The sequence below is a fragment of the Zonotrichia albicollis genome, chromosome 21 (genome assembly GCF_047830755.1).
Source record: "Zonotrichia albicollis isolate bZonAlb1 chromosome 21, bZonAlb1.hap1, whole genome shotgun sequence".
Taxonomy (NCBI): domain Eukaryota; kingdom Metazoa; phylum Chordata; class Aves; order Passeriformes; family Passerellidae; genus Zonotrichia; species Zonotrichia albicollis.
Window position 1 is genome coordinate 8,688,724 of NC_133839.1, and position 15,833 is coordinate 8,704,556.

Here is a 15,833-nt window from a genome sequence, read left to right on the forward strand (position 1 = left end):
TGCAGGACCTCAGCACTGGGGTGACATTCAGGATGTGCCCAAATGCAATCTGTGTGTTTTCTGTGGAACCTCTCCCAGCCAGGTCTGAGGCATATAAAACCTTTGTTTCCATACTTCATGGAAACAAACTCAATTTCCAGGCTATTTGTTTTTCTAAAACATCAAGCCCTGGCTGAATCCTGTTTTCCTTGGGGTTTGCAGCCCCTCCCAGCTTGATGCCACTTTGCAATTGCATAAATATCCTCTCAGCATTTCCACCCAAAGCATAAAGGGTAGACAAACAACCCCTTTGCAGAATCTCCTGGGAATTCCCATTTTCTGGACCTGATCCATGCTCTTATCTCCATGGCATACAGAGGCTGAGAGCACAGAATCTTGGTGATGGGGAAGGACAGAGGATCAAGAACAGAGACAAGAAAGGGGACTGATAGTTGTCCTCAAATTGGGCAGTAAAATTAACACAGAATAAAAGTGAGTGTTTGATTTTTTTAGTGTAGCTTCAGCTGTTGTAATGGGCATAGAGCACTTCATGTGTCTTTTTACAGAGTAAACATCTAATCCCTCAGGAGGAGAAATACACATATTTTGAAATATTACATCATTAGGAGCACAGCTGATGCATTCCCCTCTTATTTTCAGTTTCTGTGGTACAAATCTCCAGTGCACTAGAGCCAGCTGAGATTGAAACATCCTTTGCATCTAAAACCATCTCACTGAGGTTTACCTCAACTGATTTACAGTTTACTATGAATATAAACAGAAATTAAATAGATGTGGTTGCAGCTGATGAAAGAATCTCCAACCAAACAGAAATCACAGCTAAAGCATTTTTAATAGTTATTCAGGTTCCTCGAATTTGTTCAGAGAGTTTTTTAGAAGGGATATGGCTGAAAGTAGCTCTGTTACTCCCAAATGAACTTGCTTGACCTCCCAGAACAAAGCATTACTTTATCTTCAAGCCCTGCTTGGAAGGCATTCTGGACAGCTGATAAATACCTCACTTGTGGAGCGTTCCATGGAAAATATTCTTTGCAGAGCAACTATTTCAGATTTCCAAACGTGGATTTCAGATTTCTCCAACTGAAGTGGCAAAGTGTGAGTGCAGGGCTGTTCAGAAAGTGAGGAAAGAGATCTCCATGGGGAGAGCTCCATCTGTGCCTGGGGAGAGCTTTCCTTGCTGGACAGGCTGCAGGAACACAAATGTGTTCAGTCACACCTGAGGCTTGAACACGAATTCAGCACAGATCACTGCAGTCTCAGATTGCAGCTGCACCAGGGAGTGACCTGGGCTCTGGCAGGGATCCAGCTGGGCAGCACTGCACTGCACAGCCTGCATTTCCTCCCATCAGCTTTAGCCATGAGGCTAAAAAGAGCTTCTTCCAAAGAGCCAGATCAAGACAATTCGATTTGACTCAATTATTAACATCCCCGGGCTCAGTACAAATCATCAGTTCACACCAACCAAGATCAGGAGGGCACCAGCAAGGTTTGACTGATCTCAGAGGCAGAGTTGCTTTATGTTCTGGATGGATTGGTCCCACCAATCTTCCCCAGGCTGAACTGCCAGCAGCCAAGCTGTACCTTCCCTCCTGAGCTGGGCAAACAGCTGCCCAAGTTCACATTTGTATTTCTGTATAAACAACAATAAAGGACAAAACTGGTAATGACCAAATACAATTTTGCACTGGTGAACTGCACAGAGAAGAAACCCTTGCAGGCACCTGTGGTTGCCAGAATTATTTTTTTAACCTAATTTTTTATTATTGCCAAAGACAGACGGAGCCAATCCTTCTACCATCAGGATCAGTCAGTGTGTCCTGTGGATGATCCAAAAAGATCAGTTAGCTCCACAATAATAAATCCATTAGCTCCACAATAATAAATCCATGCATGTGTACATGTGTGTTTATGTCTATATTGACCTAATGCTGATAAAACATAACTTATAAATGAACAGCACTGCCTAAAATTGAAAATTATTTCCAGTTTTCTTGTGGTGGGGAGGATAAATGAATCCAAGATGCACTCTCCTTTTCAAAGGTATTGTCCAAGTTCATATAAGCAAAGGTTTCACAACACCTGCAGTATGTTTGTGTTGAGATGAATCCCATGTTTCGTCTTTTTGCCTTTTTGTTTCCTCTTTCCCATTCCCAAGGGATGCAAAAACACCGTGCTGCCCATCAGAGGAAGTGACAGCAACTTACATTTCCCCTTTAGAAATATAATAATTGTTATTAGAAATCAGCCAGAAGGTGTTTCTTTAGGATAAAAAACTTTATTAACAAACATACAACTGTTTTTTTAGTACAATGAGGGTGGGAAGCTGTGGCCTGGGACAGTGACAGCCCCTGGAACCCCAGTGCCAGGAGAGCTGCCTTGCTCTCAGTTTAACCCAGCTTTTTTCAAGTCCTCTGGCAGAACTCTGCCCTTTTTCCGGGCCCTGGCTTTTTTCTTCTCTATCCTCTCCTTCTTCTTCTTCTGGATGTTCTTCTTGCGCTTGTCCTGCCGCTGCTGCATCTTCTCCACCACCCTCACAGTCCGTTCCTCCCACTGCCTCTTGCGCTGCGCTCGCCGCTTCTCCTTGCGCTTCAGGGCCTCCTTCAGACGCTCCTCATCGTCACGGATCTTCACCCCTTCTGCCTTATACAGGGCATTTGTCCATTTCATCTTGGTCTCCAGCTCCTGAGCTTTCTTCTCGTCCTTCTCCTTGAGCTCCTCCAGTTTATTCTTCCTGGTCTCCAGCCTGCTCAGCAGCTGCTTGTAGTTCTTGCCTGTCAGAGGAGTGATATTGCCTTTGACTGCTTTCCTCTTCTCTTTCTTCTTCTGGACCTTGTTTAACTCATTCTCTTCATGAACTTTAACCCTGTTGAAGACAATGTCAGCTTTGCTCTCCTCCTTTTTGTTCTCTGGCTCTGCTGGCACCTCCTCAGTCTCTTTCTTCTCCATTTTTGCCTTCATCTTCAACTCCTTTCGCCGGCGTTTCTTTCTCTCTCTCTCATACTTCCTTCGCTGCCTCTTCTCCAGCACTGCAGGGGTTAACTCCTTGGCATTATCCTAAGGAGGAGGATGGACATGAATGAGAAGCCTTAAAGGGTTAAAGCAGAAGTAAAAGTGGACTGTGCCCCAGTTCCTGATTTCAAACTCCTCCTAAAAGCACCACCTGTGATGTGAGGCTGTGACTCAGCTGTTAGAGACACTAAACACAGTAACAACATTTCAAACCCCAAACACAGTAACAACATTTCAAACCCCAACAACCAGTAGCTGCTCCCTTGCAGGCTCTCACTACTTTGCTTTTTCCTAAAAATCACCAAAAGCATGTGATGTGATTTGAAGCTGACCCCATCTTTTCTCACAGGTTTTTCCACAGAACACACAGAGGTCACCTGGCAATCCCTACAGGTAATTCCTTATGAGCTGGAATCAGCTCAAACCCTGTGAGATCCTGTCACCACACGCCCTGGGAGGCTGGGGAGGATTTCAGGTGCACAAACACACACATGGATACACATTCTGAGTCCCCATACCTGTCCAGAAGCCTTTTTAATCTTCTCATGGAGTCTCTGACGCAACAGACTGAGTGCAGAAACAGAAGGGGAACTCAGTTCACTTTTACTTCCTGAAAAAGAGAGGGAGGAAATAAAAAATACTTAAAAAGCAGCACCAGCTAAACAGTAGCACTTTCTCTGGCTATGGGAAAAACTCTGGGAACTCTTTAGATGCTGTGAATGGAACGGAAAATCCAAACAAACCCAGAGTTTCTATTTCATTGGTTTCTTTAGAATTTCTCCTTTCATCATTCAACTCTGCCAGCAGTGGCCTGGCATGCCCTGGGGCTGCCTGGCAAGCCAAAGGCAAGTACCAAGCTTGTGGAACAGAGAGGCTCAGGACATCTTTTCTCTGTGATCTGGCTTTTCATTGTCATAAAGGAAAGCTGAGCTGGCAGGACAGGGATTGCATCCACGTGTAATTCCCAAAGTCACTCACATGCATAAAACCTCTGCAGTTCGGTTAAACACCGTTTCCAGAGAGCCACCCAGTGGTGATGGCACAAATTGCTGTCCATAGGCAAAAGCTTCTGGGGCACGTGAAATAAGCAAAGATGTTCCCAATTTAGGCTTTCCAAACTAGACTTGTGTGAAGCAAGAAAAGCAGCCAGCTCAGCCCAGGCCATGGCAAAGCTGAAATTCTTACCTGTAGCCAAACTCTCCCTTCCGTTCTGTGTGCCACCTTGTGGTGATGATTTGCTGGCTTGAGGGGCTGCTTTCTGTCCTGGAGTGGGTTTACTGGGGTTGGAAACATCCTGTTTGGCTGAAGGAGCATTCTTCTTCTCAGTTTGCTTCCTGGGCTTCTTTTTCTTCTGTTTCTTGACCTGTCTGCCATCCTCGGGCTGGCCTGGCTTAGACACTAGAACGCAAAAACAAATTACACGAAATAGGACAATGTCACATTTCCACTCATAACATTCAGTTATTACTGAACATTAATGTTCCAGCATTGCAATGGCACAGATAAATATTCAAGAATTATATGTTTTATGATTTATTTAATTAGATCAAACATCCTGTAAAACCCCAGCTCTCCACATCCACCACTACAGTGAATGGAGACCATTGATTTCCAGGGCTCCCAGTGCCCAACGTGTTCGGGAGCTCCGTGCTTGAGCAGATTGTTTTTTTTGTTAGAAGCCGGCACAATCCCGGGCCAAGCCCCCCGTGGGGGCACGGCTGTCGTGCCCAGGCTCCCACAATCCGTCCGGAGAGGACAGAACAGAAGCGATGCAGTTCCAGTACCGAATTTCCTCTTCCGCGACTCCGGGGCGCGCTGCACGCCGGCCCTCCTGGCCAAGCCCTGCAGGTAGGAGTCCTGGGCGGCCAGGCTGGCCATTGCCACCGCGGGTCCCCGAGCTGCCGGGGACGGCGTGGGGACAGCGTGGGGACACGGTGCTCTCCTCGTGGAGCCCCCGGCAGGCAGGAAGTGATGGAGGGAGCGCGCCGGCCGGGAAGTGACGGCAGCGCCGGGCGCACGGAGCCGCCCCCGCCGGGGCTCGGCACGGACCGACGGCGTCCGTCTGTCACACCGGGATGCTCCGGGCTGTCCTGAGGGGCTGCGACTCCAGAAACTTCCCCGGAGCCCCGCAGGCAGCCCCAGTTCGCCTCCGCCACCCTTCCCAAACCTTTCTTTGCCAAACCTCCCTTTATTGGAATACAAAACCCTGCACCGGGGTGACGTCCCCAGAGCACGGGCGAGTTTCGTGATGGTTTCTGCAGCTCGTCCCCTTCTCTTGCATGCGCACGCTCATATTGTGACATTTTCATAAAGCCTAGTGGCTGAAAACACACGCCTTAAAAATTATACAAAACAGGCAGTTTTATTAAATCACCTAGTTACAAAAATAAATGGAATGGAAGAAACAAAAAAAAAAATAATAGCAAAATTTCACATCCTAAGAAATGAGACGTTACAGCAGAAAGCTGGGGAAGCTCAGCTCAGTTGTTGGAATGCCCTGGTGGCTCTGTGGTGCCCTGACACCGAGCTGTGGTGACACTGTTCAGGTCAGTGGCATCTCCCTTTCAGCTGCACAGCTCGAGCCAAGGCAGAGCCACCACAAAAGGAAAGGACAGGAGATGTGCTGAGCTGCTGAACAGCTGCAGACCAAGCACCAAATGTGTTTCTTTGGAAGGAAACTGAGAGTAACTGAGTATTCCTCACTGCTCTCAAGATTTTTTCATTAGACAAAACCAAAACCCAGCATAAACAGTGGCTCCATGTTAGCTCAGACTACGTTAGCAGGAATTTCTGTGTAAACACTGAGGAAGGAATCGACTGACTAAAGCATGACACTGCTTCTCTTTGTGGCTTTGAGCAAGTGGTGTCATTGATCCCTCAGTCTGATCCCTGCTTTCTTCTTATAGGGGGGAACATTGTCCTTCCATAAGGGTCTCCTGGGATCTTCCTTCCAAATCAAGAGTTCAAGTTTGTAAAGCATTTTGACAGTGAAGACTGTTGTGTAAAAATACAATAAGATTCTTTACAGTAGACCAGAGGTTGTCAGATGCTATCCTGAGAGAGCTTTAAAGCAGCCAGAATGTCAATAACCTTGGGAAGCAGAGTAAAAACCCCAACACACTCACTACCCCCACATTTGGCTCAAGTTTATCCCAAAGAAATTCAGCTCCCAACACTCACATGAAAACAAACTTCTAAGACTTCTAATGAACTCTACACGTAACTATCACGTTAAAACAAACCCGGCTCTAATTTGTTCTAATGAGATTCACTTTGTGTCTACACATCTCTATCTCTTATGGACAGCAACACTCCTGGCAAGGTCCTGGCGTGGAGGAAGCACTGCAGCCATGCAGGGAGTGCCAGCACAGCTCCAGTGCCTCCTCCTGGCAGCAGGAGCCACTTGCTCAGCTCAGCACAGCAGCAGGAAGACTTCCAGCAGCGCGGGGCCATCCCCGGATGAACTGCGGATCCTGGGAATGCTCGGCGGGACCATCCCTGGATGAACCGCGGATCCTGGGAATGCTCGGCGGGGCCATCCCCGGGTGAACCGCGGATCCTGTTCGGGAATGCTCAGCGGGACCATCCCCGGATGAACTGCGGATCCTGGGAATGCTCGGCGGGGCCATCCCTGGATGAACCGCGGATCCTGGGAATGCTCGGCGGGGCCATCCCTGGATGAACCGCGGATCCTGGGAATGCTCGGCGGGGCCATCCCCGGGTGAACCGCGGATCCTGTTCGGGAATGCTCAGCGGGACCATCCCCGGATGAACTGCGGATCCTGGGAATGCTCGGCGGGGCCATCCCTGGATGAACCGCGGATCCTGGGAATGCTCGGCGGGGCCATCCCTGGATGAACCGCGGATCCTCCTCAGGGATGCTCGGCGGGACCAGCCCCGGGTGAACCGCGGGCCGGCAGCAGCGGATCCTCCTCAGGGATGCTCGGCGGGACCATCCCCGGGTGAACCGCGGGCCGGCAGCAGCGGATCCTCCTCAGGAATGCTCGGCGGGGCCCGCCCCGTGCCCGTTGACGTGCGGGTGCGAAGGGGTGGAACTCTGCGAGGTGACAACGCTCTGCTCGGCTGTGGCAGCTGCCAGAGGCATCGAGAGGCTCTCGGGGGACAGCGTGGCCAAGTCTTGTCTCCAGTAGGCTTCGCACAGTGGGAGATCATTGCTGTCACACAGACTGTAGCTTTCCAGAACAAACAACCCCAGTGAGGAGAGAGCAGGTGTGGTGACAGAGGAGGGGAGGGATGGAAAGGGTGGAGGGAGCAAGACAGAAGCAAAGCATTAAGAAAATGGCAAAAAAAATGCTGGATGTAAGGTCTGTGTTCATGAAATCATCCTAAGTCGTGTGACATTGGCTTTCCCTAAGACACCCCTCCTAAGGGCTGGTCCTAAAATCTCTTGGGCCTGGTGAGGATTGGGGCAATTTTAGAGAACTGTGGCTACAAAATAAAACAGAGGCTCAATTCCAATCCAGACACTCCAAGTCTCTGAAAAGATCTGAGCTGAAGTCCTGACACCCCCAAATGTGCGATTTCTGCTACTGATGAGTGAGACATGGACCTTACCCACAATTATTTTACTTGGAATTAGGCTGCAACCTATGTGAGGAAAAAATAGAAATCCTGCTTTAAATTTTACTTCAGCAAAAAAAACCTGCCACAGTTGTTTTGGGGCCTGTCCCTGTCACAATGAAGAAGAACCCTATTTGCACCCCTGCCCTTTCAAGAAAGTGCTCCACAGGTTTGGGTCTTCCACTGAAGCTTCCCAGTTTGATTATAAAATACTGACAGCTCCTGCCTTTCCCCAGAGAGCCTGAGCTAACAGTGCTTCTAAAAGCAGCTGGCTGGACTCCAACACTGGATGGACCAGCAGTGTGGGAAAATAAGGTTTTTAAACAACTGGTTAATTCTTGCCCATACTCTGAGGAAAACAAAATGTGGAAGGGCCAAAACTAAAAAGAAACATGGAAGGAACTGGAACAAAACCAACACAAATCCCAAAGAGAAGAGCTGCACACACAAGAGACACCCAAGACAAAGGGAGTGCTGGAGCAGAAAGCATTCAGAGAAAAACAAACCCAGGGGGTCGAGTGATTTTGTTGTTGCAGCTTTATTTACATTTGTAATGTATGGACTGATGCTCAGGGAAATATTTAAGTATAGAAATATGAGACAGTTCATATTGCACAAACATGAAACATGTGAGATTTAACCCCACACTGAGGACAGCTCCTGTGATCTCAGAGGAGGGAGCAATGGAACACAAATGCAGCTCTGGGGGTTAGGATGAGAGAGGGCAAGCTGGACTTGCAGTCACCACTTTGGGGCACAAGCACACAAAGCACCAGGGGCAAGCTGAGCTCTTTCCTGGCAGCCTCACCCAGCTGCCTTTGCAGCAGTGAGAAGGCAGTGGGCACAGGTTTTATATCTGGGGCTTCTGTACAATCCCTTGGAAGATCAGTCCCCAACACTGCAGCTGGGCTCCAGGACTGAACCAGAACTACAACTCCTGCTCTGTCACAGACCTCAGGCCATGATTTCCCAGCAGAACCTGACCACAGCACCCACACCTCATGGCAGGGAGCTGCTAACCAGGTTCCAGCTGTGGCACAAGTGTGACTGCTTCTCCTGCTGCCCCAGTTAGAACAGGTGCAGAGCCCAAGCTCCACTCTCAGCTAACACTGCTCAGCAGTCAGGCTCGGTGAGCAGCTCTGCCCAGCCCAGCTGCTCTGTCCTGGGAGGGCTCCTCAGGGCATGGAAGGGACTTCACTACTCCCCTGAGGCACCCAGCCAGTCTGAGGGCAGAGGGACAGCTCTAGAAAATGACTTGATCACAGGGCAGGAAAACAAAGATTCCTTCAGGACAATTTTCTTGGGTCTAGTTTCAAAAGGCCCATGTGCACATAAAAAGCCTGGCAAACACCTGACCCTACAACTGACCAGGCATTCCCAGGAGAGCAAGGAACTCCCCTTGGGGACAAACAGGCTGTTGTGCTGACAGCCACTGAAACATGGCTGTGACATAACAGAAACTCTTCCCCCACATTAGGCAAGATTTCATTAAAAATATTGTAGTATTCTAATTACAAAAGGACTTTGAATAAATCACTGTTTCTGTATTTACACAGACACGATTTCTTTGGTGCAGAAAAAGACAGGAAAGAGCACAGGAAGGGAAGAAGCAAATGACCAAGTGCTACATGATAACAAAGTGTCAGATCACAGCTCTGCAGAGCTGCCAGGTTTCCTCACCTCATGACCCATAAGAAAGAGCAGGAAGGTAAATCCACCTGATGTACACATTTGTGTTTCCATGTCAGTTCTGCCAGCAAGGGTTGCTTTATGTGGCACCTGGGGCCAGGCAGGTGAACAGACCATGCCAGCATGGCCAGAACCCCTCAGTGCAAAAGTGAGAGTGACCAGCACACAGTGGTGGCAGTTTGGGGACACCTGGCACATGGGGGGCACTCTCATCCCACACCACACCCCTCTGGATGAGCTCACTGCTATGTCATGGACCTATCAGCACCCACACAGGGGCTTGGGTTTGTGATCATCACAACCTCCTCAAAAAACTGAATACAGTTTGAAAAATAACTCTAAGTTTTTACCTCTAAGCTGTGTCATATTATTATCTTTTTACTCTTAAAATACATATATTACTCATAAACAATGGCCTTACTTTCAAAGATATCGAGCAATTTAGTTGACTTTGCTGGGGTTATAGGCATTCAGCATTCTTAGAAAAATGGAAAAGGCAAACATAGAAAACCTGGTTAGTAAAATTTTAAGTAAGATTTTTTAAAGTTAAGTGTTTGTTTAAAATTCCTAGAATTATTGCACTGACTTCACTTAGCTTGGAAAGTGCAGCCAAAATAACCAGGTTTACATTTGTTTCCTTCTGCTGTCATTTACTGCATCATTAACTAGAAGTGCTGGAGTGCATGACAAAAAAAAATAAAGTGTCTGAATTCTCTAAAGTCTGTTTGCTAAATAAGAGGCTTTTAAAAATATTAAAAATCCCACAAACAAACCAGTAATAAATCATTCCTTAGAAAATCCTATCACAATTCCTCATAATTCAATGAAACTGAGCAAGTCTTTTTGCTCCTTACAAATGTTGACCCCAGCAGGACTGGAGGCAGCTGGGGGCAGTGGGCTGTGAAGGAAAAGGCACAATGTGTGACCAGGTCACTTGTGAAAGGACTCACCACCAAGGTGAGGTGACACCAGCTGACATCAGGACCCAGCTCAGCAGGGAGAGAGCCTGAGGCTCCTTCAGAGGCATTTCCCCCAAGGAAATTGATCTTCTTTTCTAATGATTACAACAGAAGCCTAAGGAAATTACCTATCAAACCTCCTTCACCAGGATATTTAAACCCTGGAGGCTATCTACAAGGAAAAGGCTTTACTTGAAGAAAAAGAGTTTGACCTAATTAAAAGTAGGACTAAAAAATTTTGGGGAACATTCTCAACACCTATACTCTAAGGGCTATTTGATGGTCTGGACTAAGTACCCCAAAAAGGCCTGGAGTTGTAAGGCAGAGTCCACTGCCCTATTTGTACCTGGAAGAGTAATATTCTTCTTCTAGCTCGTACAGGTCAATGGAGATCTCATCCCTCAGGGCAATCAGCTTCTTGTCACACTCCTCCTGCAGGCTCCTGAGCTGCTGGTTGCGCTGGTTGATGGCCTCATTCACAGAGGGGAAATCGTTGAGGATCAGGAACTGCTTCAGGTCAGACACGAGTTTCATCAGGGACTCGCCAGCTCGGACCTTGCAGCAGAGAGAAAAATCACACATCAGAACAGGGCTTTGTTCCAAGATCTCCCAAGCTGCTCCTTCAGCCAAACTCCCACAATGTGAGAATTCTGACAGAATTCTGACCCAGCATGAAGTTACTCTCCTGGCAGCAGTCCTTGGGAGTGTTATGAAGACCCAACAGCCCGTGCAGGATGTGCTGCCCCCAGGTCTGAACAATACCGTGCTACTCACAATATTTGCAGCTCTGACGTGCATCTCGTAGTTATCTTGTTCACCCTGGGTTGCTCGAGAAACTTGAGTTTCATCCTCGATCTAAAGAGAAAAGTACACAAATCTACCTCTACATACTTAAAATTGAAATAGATAATTATATGTTATAAGGTACAATGTATGGGAATATATACGTGGATAGGTGTGTAGATTTCCTATAGATGTGAATATGTGTGTGAATTTCCTATAGATATGGAAATGCACGTGAATCTCAATAGATGTGAAATGAGATCACACATTATGTATATGAAATTTACATCCGTATGTGAATTACAGTTCAATTCACACAATGTCCAAGGCCAGGTTGAAAAGCTTGGAGCAACCTGGAGACATCTGAAGGCTTCTCTGCCCATTGTAGGGAGTGGAACGAAACAATCTTTAAGGTCCTTTTAAAGCCTTTAACATTCGGGGATTCTACGAAAGGTTCTCCTCTCACAGCCCCTTCTTCCTCGCGTACGCCCGCCCTTCTCCGCTTAGCACCCGGGGTGCTCAGGCCCACCTTGGCCGTCTTGATGATCTCGGTGAAGTTGTCCATGATGGATTTGACATCGTCCTTGAGGCGTTTGTTGTAGGACTGCAGCAGGGTCTCCTTGCTCTGCGGCAGCACCCGGGGCTGCGCCATGGCTGCGCCCCCCCCCCACGGCCCCGGACCGGCCCGGCCCCGGCCCCGGCCCCGCCCTCGCCCTCCCGCGCTCTCGCGAGATCTCGCGCGCCGTAGAAATCTCCCGGCATGCCTCGCTCCGCCTTTCTCTCCCTCCGCCCAAGATGGTGAGTGATGGCGGCGGCGCGGGGGGCCGGGGCCATCCATCGCCATCGGGGGTTATTCGCAGCCGCCGATGGGCTGTGGTAGCGTCGCGAAGGTGCCTGGTTGGCAGGGGAGGCGGTGGAGCGGCGTTTCGTGCCCGATTTGCAGTGATGGGGGAAGGCCGCGGATGGGCCTGGCAGCCCGGACCGGGAACCTGCGGCTGCTGCGGGCTCGGGCAGCCCGGCCGGGCCTCGGGGCCTTCCCGGGGTAGGTCGGGTCCCGGTGATCACTAACGTGTGGGGATATCTCGGCTGCTCTCGGGGAAGCGATCGTCACGCTCGCTTTAATCCTATCCCTCTCAGCGTGGTTTATAAACCTTGTAAGTGCAAAGCACCGGATTTCCTCTTTCTGGGAGAGCATGGGAGGCCGCTAGCCTGGTGAAATGCCTGGGAAAACAAATGCATTTCCAGGGTGGGTTGGTAATTTCCAAGCATGCAAGTTGTAGAGGCAAAAGAAAATAAAGTGTGTATTTCTTTCTTGCAGCCGAAAGGAAAGAAGGCCAAGGGCAAGAAGGTGGCACCGGCCCCTGCTGTAGTCAAGAAGCAGGAGGCCAAGAAGGTTGTCAACCCCCTCTTTGAGAAGAGGCCCAAGAACTTTGGCATCGGTGAGTGAATGAATATTTGGGATAGTTGCTTCCATGGCTTTTTTCTTGTTCAATGAACAGATTAAGTTACAAACATTAAAAACCGCTGCAGACTTTGTGCAGTGCTGTTCTTGTACAAGGCGCAGATGATGTGAAAGAATATTTGCTATCTGAGTGGTCGTGCTGACACATTACCACCAAGATCACTGATGCTCCTGTGCCTTTGCCGTGCTGCTGCTCTGGGTTTGGGGCAGCCCTGAGCTAAAGGCTGTGTTTTTTTAGGACAGGATATCCAGCCCAAGCGTGACCTCACCCGGTTTGTGAAATGGCCACGCTACATTCGGCTGCAGCGCCAGAGGTCCATCCTCTACAAACGCCTCAAGGTTCCTCCTGCCATCAACCAGTTCACCCAGGCCTTGGACCGCCAGACAGGTGAGGATGTGCCCCACAAGGCTCTCTTGGCTTGGGCTGTAAATGGGATGTGCAAAGAATCCAAAGTGAGCCTTAACAAAGGTAAACTGGGCTGTGTCTGTGAAAGTGTTTTAGGGAGGCTTTAATAGCAAGCAGAGTGGTGTCAAAATCAGTTTGCTGGTTTAACTCTTGAATTGCTGCTGTGTACCCTGAAAAGGGATTTAGAAAATACCAAAGCTTTATTTACTGACCCAAACCCTGCATTAAATCTTAATTGTAATTCTGTTCTTCCAGCTTGATGTAGAACTACCCAGGGTGATATAAACAGATTGCTTGAGACATCTGTGGGAGTGCAGGTTTTGGGGGTAAAACTTGGGACCTGTGTAGCATAATTCCTCCTCATAGATGCTCCTTGCATTAAAAGAGCCATGCACCACCTCTAACCATAATTGCTGTGGCATTTCCTCATCCAGACACTCAGGGAGCTCTCAGTGCCATCAGAGCTGAATGCAAACAGGGGCTCTCAGGGTTCTCCTCTCTTGGGCTGTGCAGATGATGATCACTTTTTGCTGTGAAAAAAAAAATGTGATGACAACCACCAAGATCGCTGATGCACTGCAGTGTTTTTTAAAAAGAATGCTTAGATTTTCAGGTCATGCAACTAATAAGTAGGTGTTATCTTCCAGCCACACAGCTTCTGAAGCTGGCACACAAATACAGGCCTGAAAATAAGCAGGAGAAGAAGCAGAGGCTGCTGGCTCGTGCTGAGCAGAAAGCTGCAGGAAAGGGAGATGCTCCAACCAAGCGGCCGCCCGTCCTCCGAGCAGGTAACTTTGTACCTGAGCTGGGGGAACGTGGCAGTGTGGCACTGACTGATGGAGAGTTGGTTCTTCAGCCAGCCTTGGACAAGCTATGGCAATGATGTTACGAATTTCTTCACCTGAACTCAAAGTGAAGAACAAAATATACGAGCTTTTTAACCCTGAGCTTTAGCGAATTGTCCATGAAATGTCTTTGTGCCACTGATGGTTTTGTAAAGTTTTTGTAACTTCCATAGTGATGCTGTGCTGTGGAATCAGAGTTGGCTTGTAAGAAAGCTCTGAAAATGGGCTGAGGGGAATCAAACTTATCTAGAACTTGTTTTTCAGGTATCAATACTGTCACAACTCTGGTGGAGAACAAGAAAGCTCAGCTTGTCGTTATTGCCCACGATGTAGACCCCATTGAGGTGAGCATGTTACAGGCTACCTGTGTGTAACTGGGGTTAGAAATGCTTTTAAGGCAAAAATGGGTTTTAGGACAAATTGCATGAAAGGGAATGCACCAAAAAAAGAAATGCACAAATGCACATTTGCCAGAACTGGATGCTTGTGCATGTTTGTAGTTGTCCTGTTGGACAGTCAGGCTGGGCCCTTGCAATGATGTTTTGAATTTCTTCACCTGAAGCAGCAGTGAAGAGCAAAACGAGCTTTTTAACACTGAGCACTTGGCACAGCCCAGGCTGACAGGCAGCACAAAGGGCTGTTCTCCCCCACTTGCTGAGCTCTCCCTTCCCTTCCAGCTGGTGGTTTTCCTGCCAGCCCTGTGCCGCAAGATGGGCGTCCCCTACTGCATCATCAAGGGCAAAGCCAGGCTGGGCAGGCTGGTCCACAGGAAGACCTGCACCTCTGTGGCCTTCACCCAGGTTAACCCGTAAGTGTTCTGGGAGCTCACTTGATTTGTCTTGTGGAGAAAGCAAACTGCCCTAAACAGGCTCTAGGCAGGTGGGTAGCAAACTTGGGTCTCTCTGAAAGGATAAAATTAAAATACCACCCCTGTAGTGTCTGATAAAAATGTCTCTATCAAATCCTGAAGGTGCAGATGATTTTGGTTTACCAAAAGGGTGATTGTTCTAAAATCCAAGCAGTGCAGATTGAGTGTTAACCCTTTGTAAGTGATGCTTTGCTTAACTTGGAAAATTGGTTTGTCAGTAGAGGCTCTCAAATTCTATGGCAAAATATTTATGTAAAATGTTCAATCAAGGCTCTAAAGGAACTAAAACTGTCATCAACAGGGAGGATAAGGGAGCCCTTGCAAAGCTGGTGGAGGCTGTGAAGACCAACTACAATGACAGATATGATGAGGTAAGATTCTGTGTGCTGCTGGCCTTGTCTTTGTACACTGTTAACAATCCCAGAAGGGAGAAATGGGACATAGTGACATCAGTTTATACTTGGGTGTGTTACAGCTAGGTCTGCTTACAGTGTACCCAGATTCTCTACCTGAGGATGAGGTAAAATGTGAAAGCTGTCACCAGGTTAGAAGTAAACAGCAACCCTAGAGCAAAAATTGTAGAGAGGGCAACAGCATTTGCTGCCTAAACTCCATATCCCAAATCCAGGAGTTAGGGGATAGCTGAATCCAACATCCCTCAATGAGTAGGATTTTAAGCTTTTCTCTGCTGCCCCAAAATGTAGTGCAGTGCTTGAAATGTGCAGGACTTTTTAGTTGGGGGAGCTTTTCCCCTTGTGCAGAATTGAGTGCCACAGTGAGAGATGGATGCAGTCTCTAACCTGTTGTCCCTTCCTTGCAGATCCGTCGTCACTGGGGCGGGAATGTCCTGGGTCCAAAATCGGTGGCTCGCATTGCCAAGCTGGAAAAGGCAAAGGCTAAAGAGCTGGCTACAAAGCTGGGCTGAAGATGTACTGCATTGCACCTTGTTCTCTGTACATAATAAACCCCAGCTGTTTCAGTGGTCTCTGTTCTTTGGGGTGTTGTAGGCAGGGAGTATTTCTGTGCCTTCCATCTGGTGACAGAATAGTGCTGGGCAGGAGCAGCTGCACAGAGCTGGTTATTACTTACCTTGGAGTAACTTTACTCTTGAACACACAGCCCAGCAGCTCAGCTGCACAGGGGATTTTGAAGTTGACTGGGCTGGGCTACTTCTGGCTTTAGGCCTGGCTTGGTTTTGCAAATCTAAACTGGAAATAGCTCTTGATTTCTC

At 48.2% G+C, this 15,833-nt stretch overlaps 3 protein-coding genes and 4 non-coding genes across 8 annotated transcripts; 5 read left to right on the plus strand and 2 right to left on the minus strand.

Moving 5' to 3' along the window:
* Positions 1-2,255: 2,255 nt before the first annotated feature.
* SURF6 (surfeit 6) lies at positions 2,256-4,989 on the minus strand. Its single transcript, XM_074556144.1, has 4 exons — positions 4,794-4,989; positions 4,195-4,407; positions 3,528-3,619; positions 2,256-3,054 (listed from the first exon to the last, which is right to left on the minus strand). Exons 1-4 carry the CDS (start codon positions 4,885-4,887, stop codon positions 2,383-2,385), a joined length of 1,071 nt encoding a protein of 356 aa, XP_074412245.1. The 5' UTR covers positions 4,888-4,989; the 3' UTR covers positions 2,256-2,382.
* Positions 4,990-6,782: 1,793 nt separating this feature from the next.
* On the minus strand, positions 6,783-11,725 carry MED22 (mediator complex subunit 22). Of its 2 annotated transcripts, none has more exons than XM_005494117.3 (4): positions 11,551-11,725; positions 11,013-11,093; positions 10,585-10,793; positions 6,783-7,196 (listed from the first exon to the last, which is right to left on the minus strand). In XM_005494117.3, exons 1-4 carry the CDS (start codon positions 11,671-11,673, stop codon positions 7,004-7,006), a joined length of 606 nt encoding a protein of 201 aa, XP_005494174.2. In that variant the 5' UTR covers positions 11,674-11,725; the 3' UTR covers positions 6,783-7,003. The 2 variants fall into 2 exon arrangements, with proteins under 2 accessions (XP_005494174.2, XP_005494173.2); XM_005494116.3 differs by having other exon boundaries at positions 6,786-7,202; positions 11,551-11,724.
* Positions 11,726-11,753: 28 nt separating this feature from the next.
* Positions 11,754-15,581, plus strand: RPL7A (ribosomal protein L7a). The gene is made up of 8 exons (XM_005494114.3): positions 11,754-11,819; positions 12,340-12,460; positions 12,722-12,871; positions 13,537-13,677; positions 13,999-14,078; positions 14,412-14,542; positions 14,904-14,973; positions 15,423-15,581. The coding sequence occupies exons 1-8, from the start codon at positions 11,817-11,819 to the stop codon at positions 15,525-15,527; spliced, it is 801 nt and encodes a 266-aa protein (XP_005494171.1). The 5' UTR covers positions 11,754-11,816; the 3' UTR covers positions 15,528-15,581.
* On the plus strand, positions 12,581-12,653 carry LOC113460159 (small nucleolar RNA SNORD24). Its single transcript, XR_003381903.1, has one exon. It is a non-coding gene; the product is annotated as a small nucleolar RNA SNORD24 (small nucleolar RNA).
* On the plus strand, positions 13,398-13,465 carry LOC113460160 (small nucleolar RNA SNORD24). Its single transcript, XR_003381904.2, has one exon. It is a non-coding gene; the product is annotated as a small nucleolar RNA SNORD24 (small nucleolar RNA).
* LOC113460157 (small nucleolar RNA SNORD36) lies at positions 13,764-13,841 on the plus strand. Its single transcript, XR_003381901.2, has one exon. It is a non-coding gene; the product is annotated as a small nucleolar RNA SNORD36 (small nucleolar RNA).
* On the plus strand, positions 14,264-14,337 carry LOC113460158 (small nucleolar RNA SNORD36). The gene has a single exon (XR_003381902.1). It is a non-coding gene; the product is annotated as a small nucleolar RNA SNORD36 (small nucleolar RNA).
* Positions 15,582-15,833: the final 252 nt, after the last annotated feature.

Bases quoted from the DNA above. Each gene is read 5' to 3' on its own strand.
- SURF6 (XM_074556144.1), bottom strand. From the start codon at position 4,887: ATGGCCAGCCTGGCCGCCCAGGACTCCTACCTGCAGGGCTTGGCCAGG. The intron at 4,408-4,793 runs GTACTGGAACTG...TTTGCGTTCTAG, and splicing joins GTCGCGGAAGAGGAAATTCG to TGTCTAAGCCAGGCCAGCCC. The intron at 3,055-3,527 runs GTATGGGGACTC...CCTCCTCCTTAG, and splicing joins TTAAAAAGGCTTCTGGACAG to GATAATGCCAAGGAGTTAAC.
- MED22 (XM_005494116.3), bottom strand. From the start codon at position 11,673: ATGGCGCAGCCCCGGGTGCTGCCGCAGAGCAAGGAGACCCTGCTGCAG. The intron at 11,094-11,550 runs GTGGGCCTGAGC...TTTTCTCTTTAG, and splicing joins AGATCATCAAGACGGCCAAG to ATCGAGGATGAAACTCAAGT. The intron at 7,203-10,584 runs GTACAAATAGGG...TGTTCTGGAAAG, and splicing joins GAAGAATATTACTCTTCCAG to CTACAGTCTGTGTGACAGCA.
- RPL7A (XM_005494114.3), top strand. The intron at 12,461-12,721 runs GTGAGTGAATGA...GTGTTTTTTTAG, and splicing joins GCCCAAGAACTTTGGCATCG to GACAGGATATCCAGCCCAAG. The intron at 12,872-13,536 runs GTGAGGATGTGC...GTTATCTTCCAG, and splicing joins GGCCTTGGACCGCCAGACAG to CCACACAGCTTCTGAAGCTG.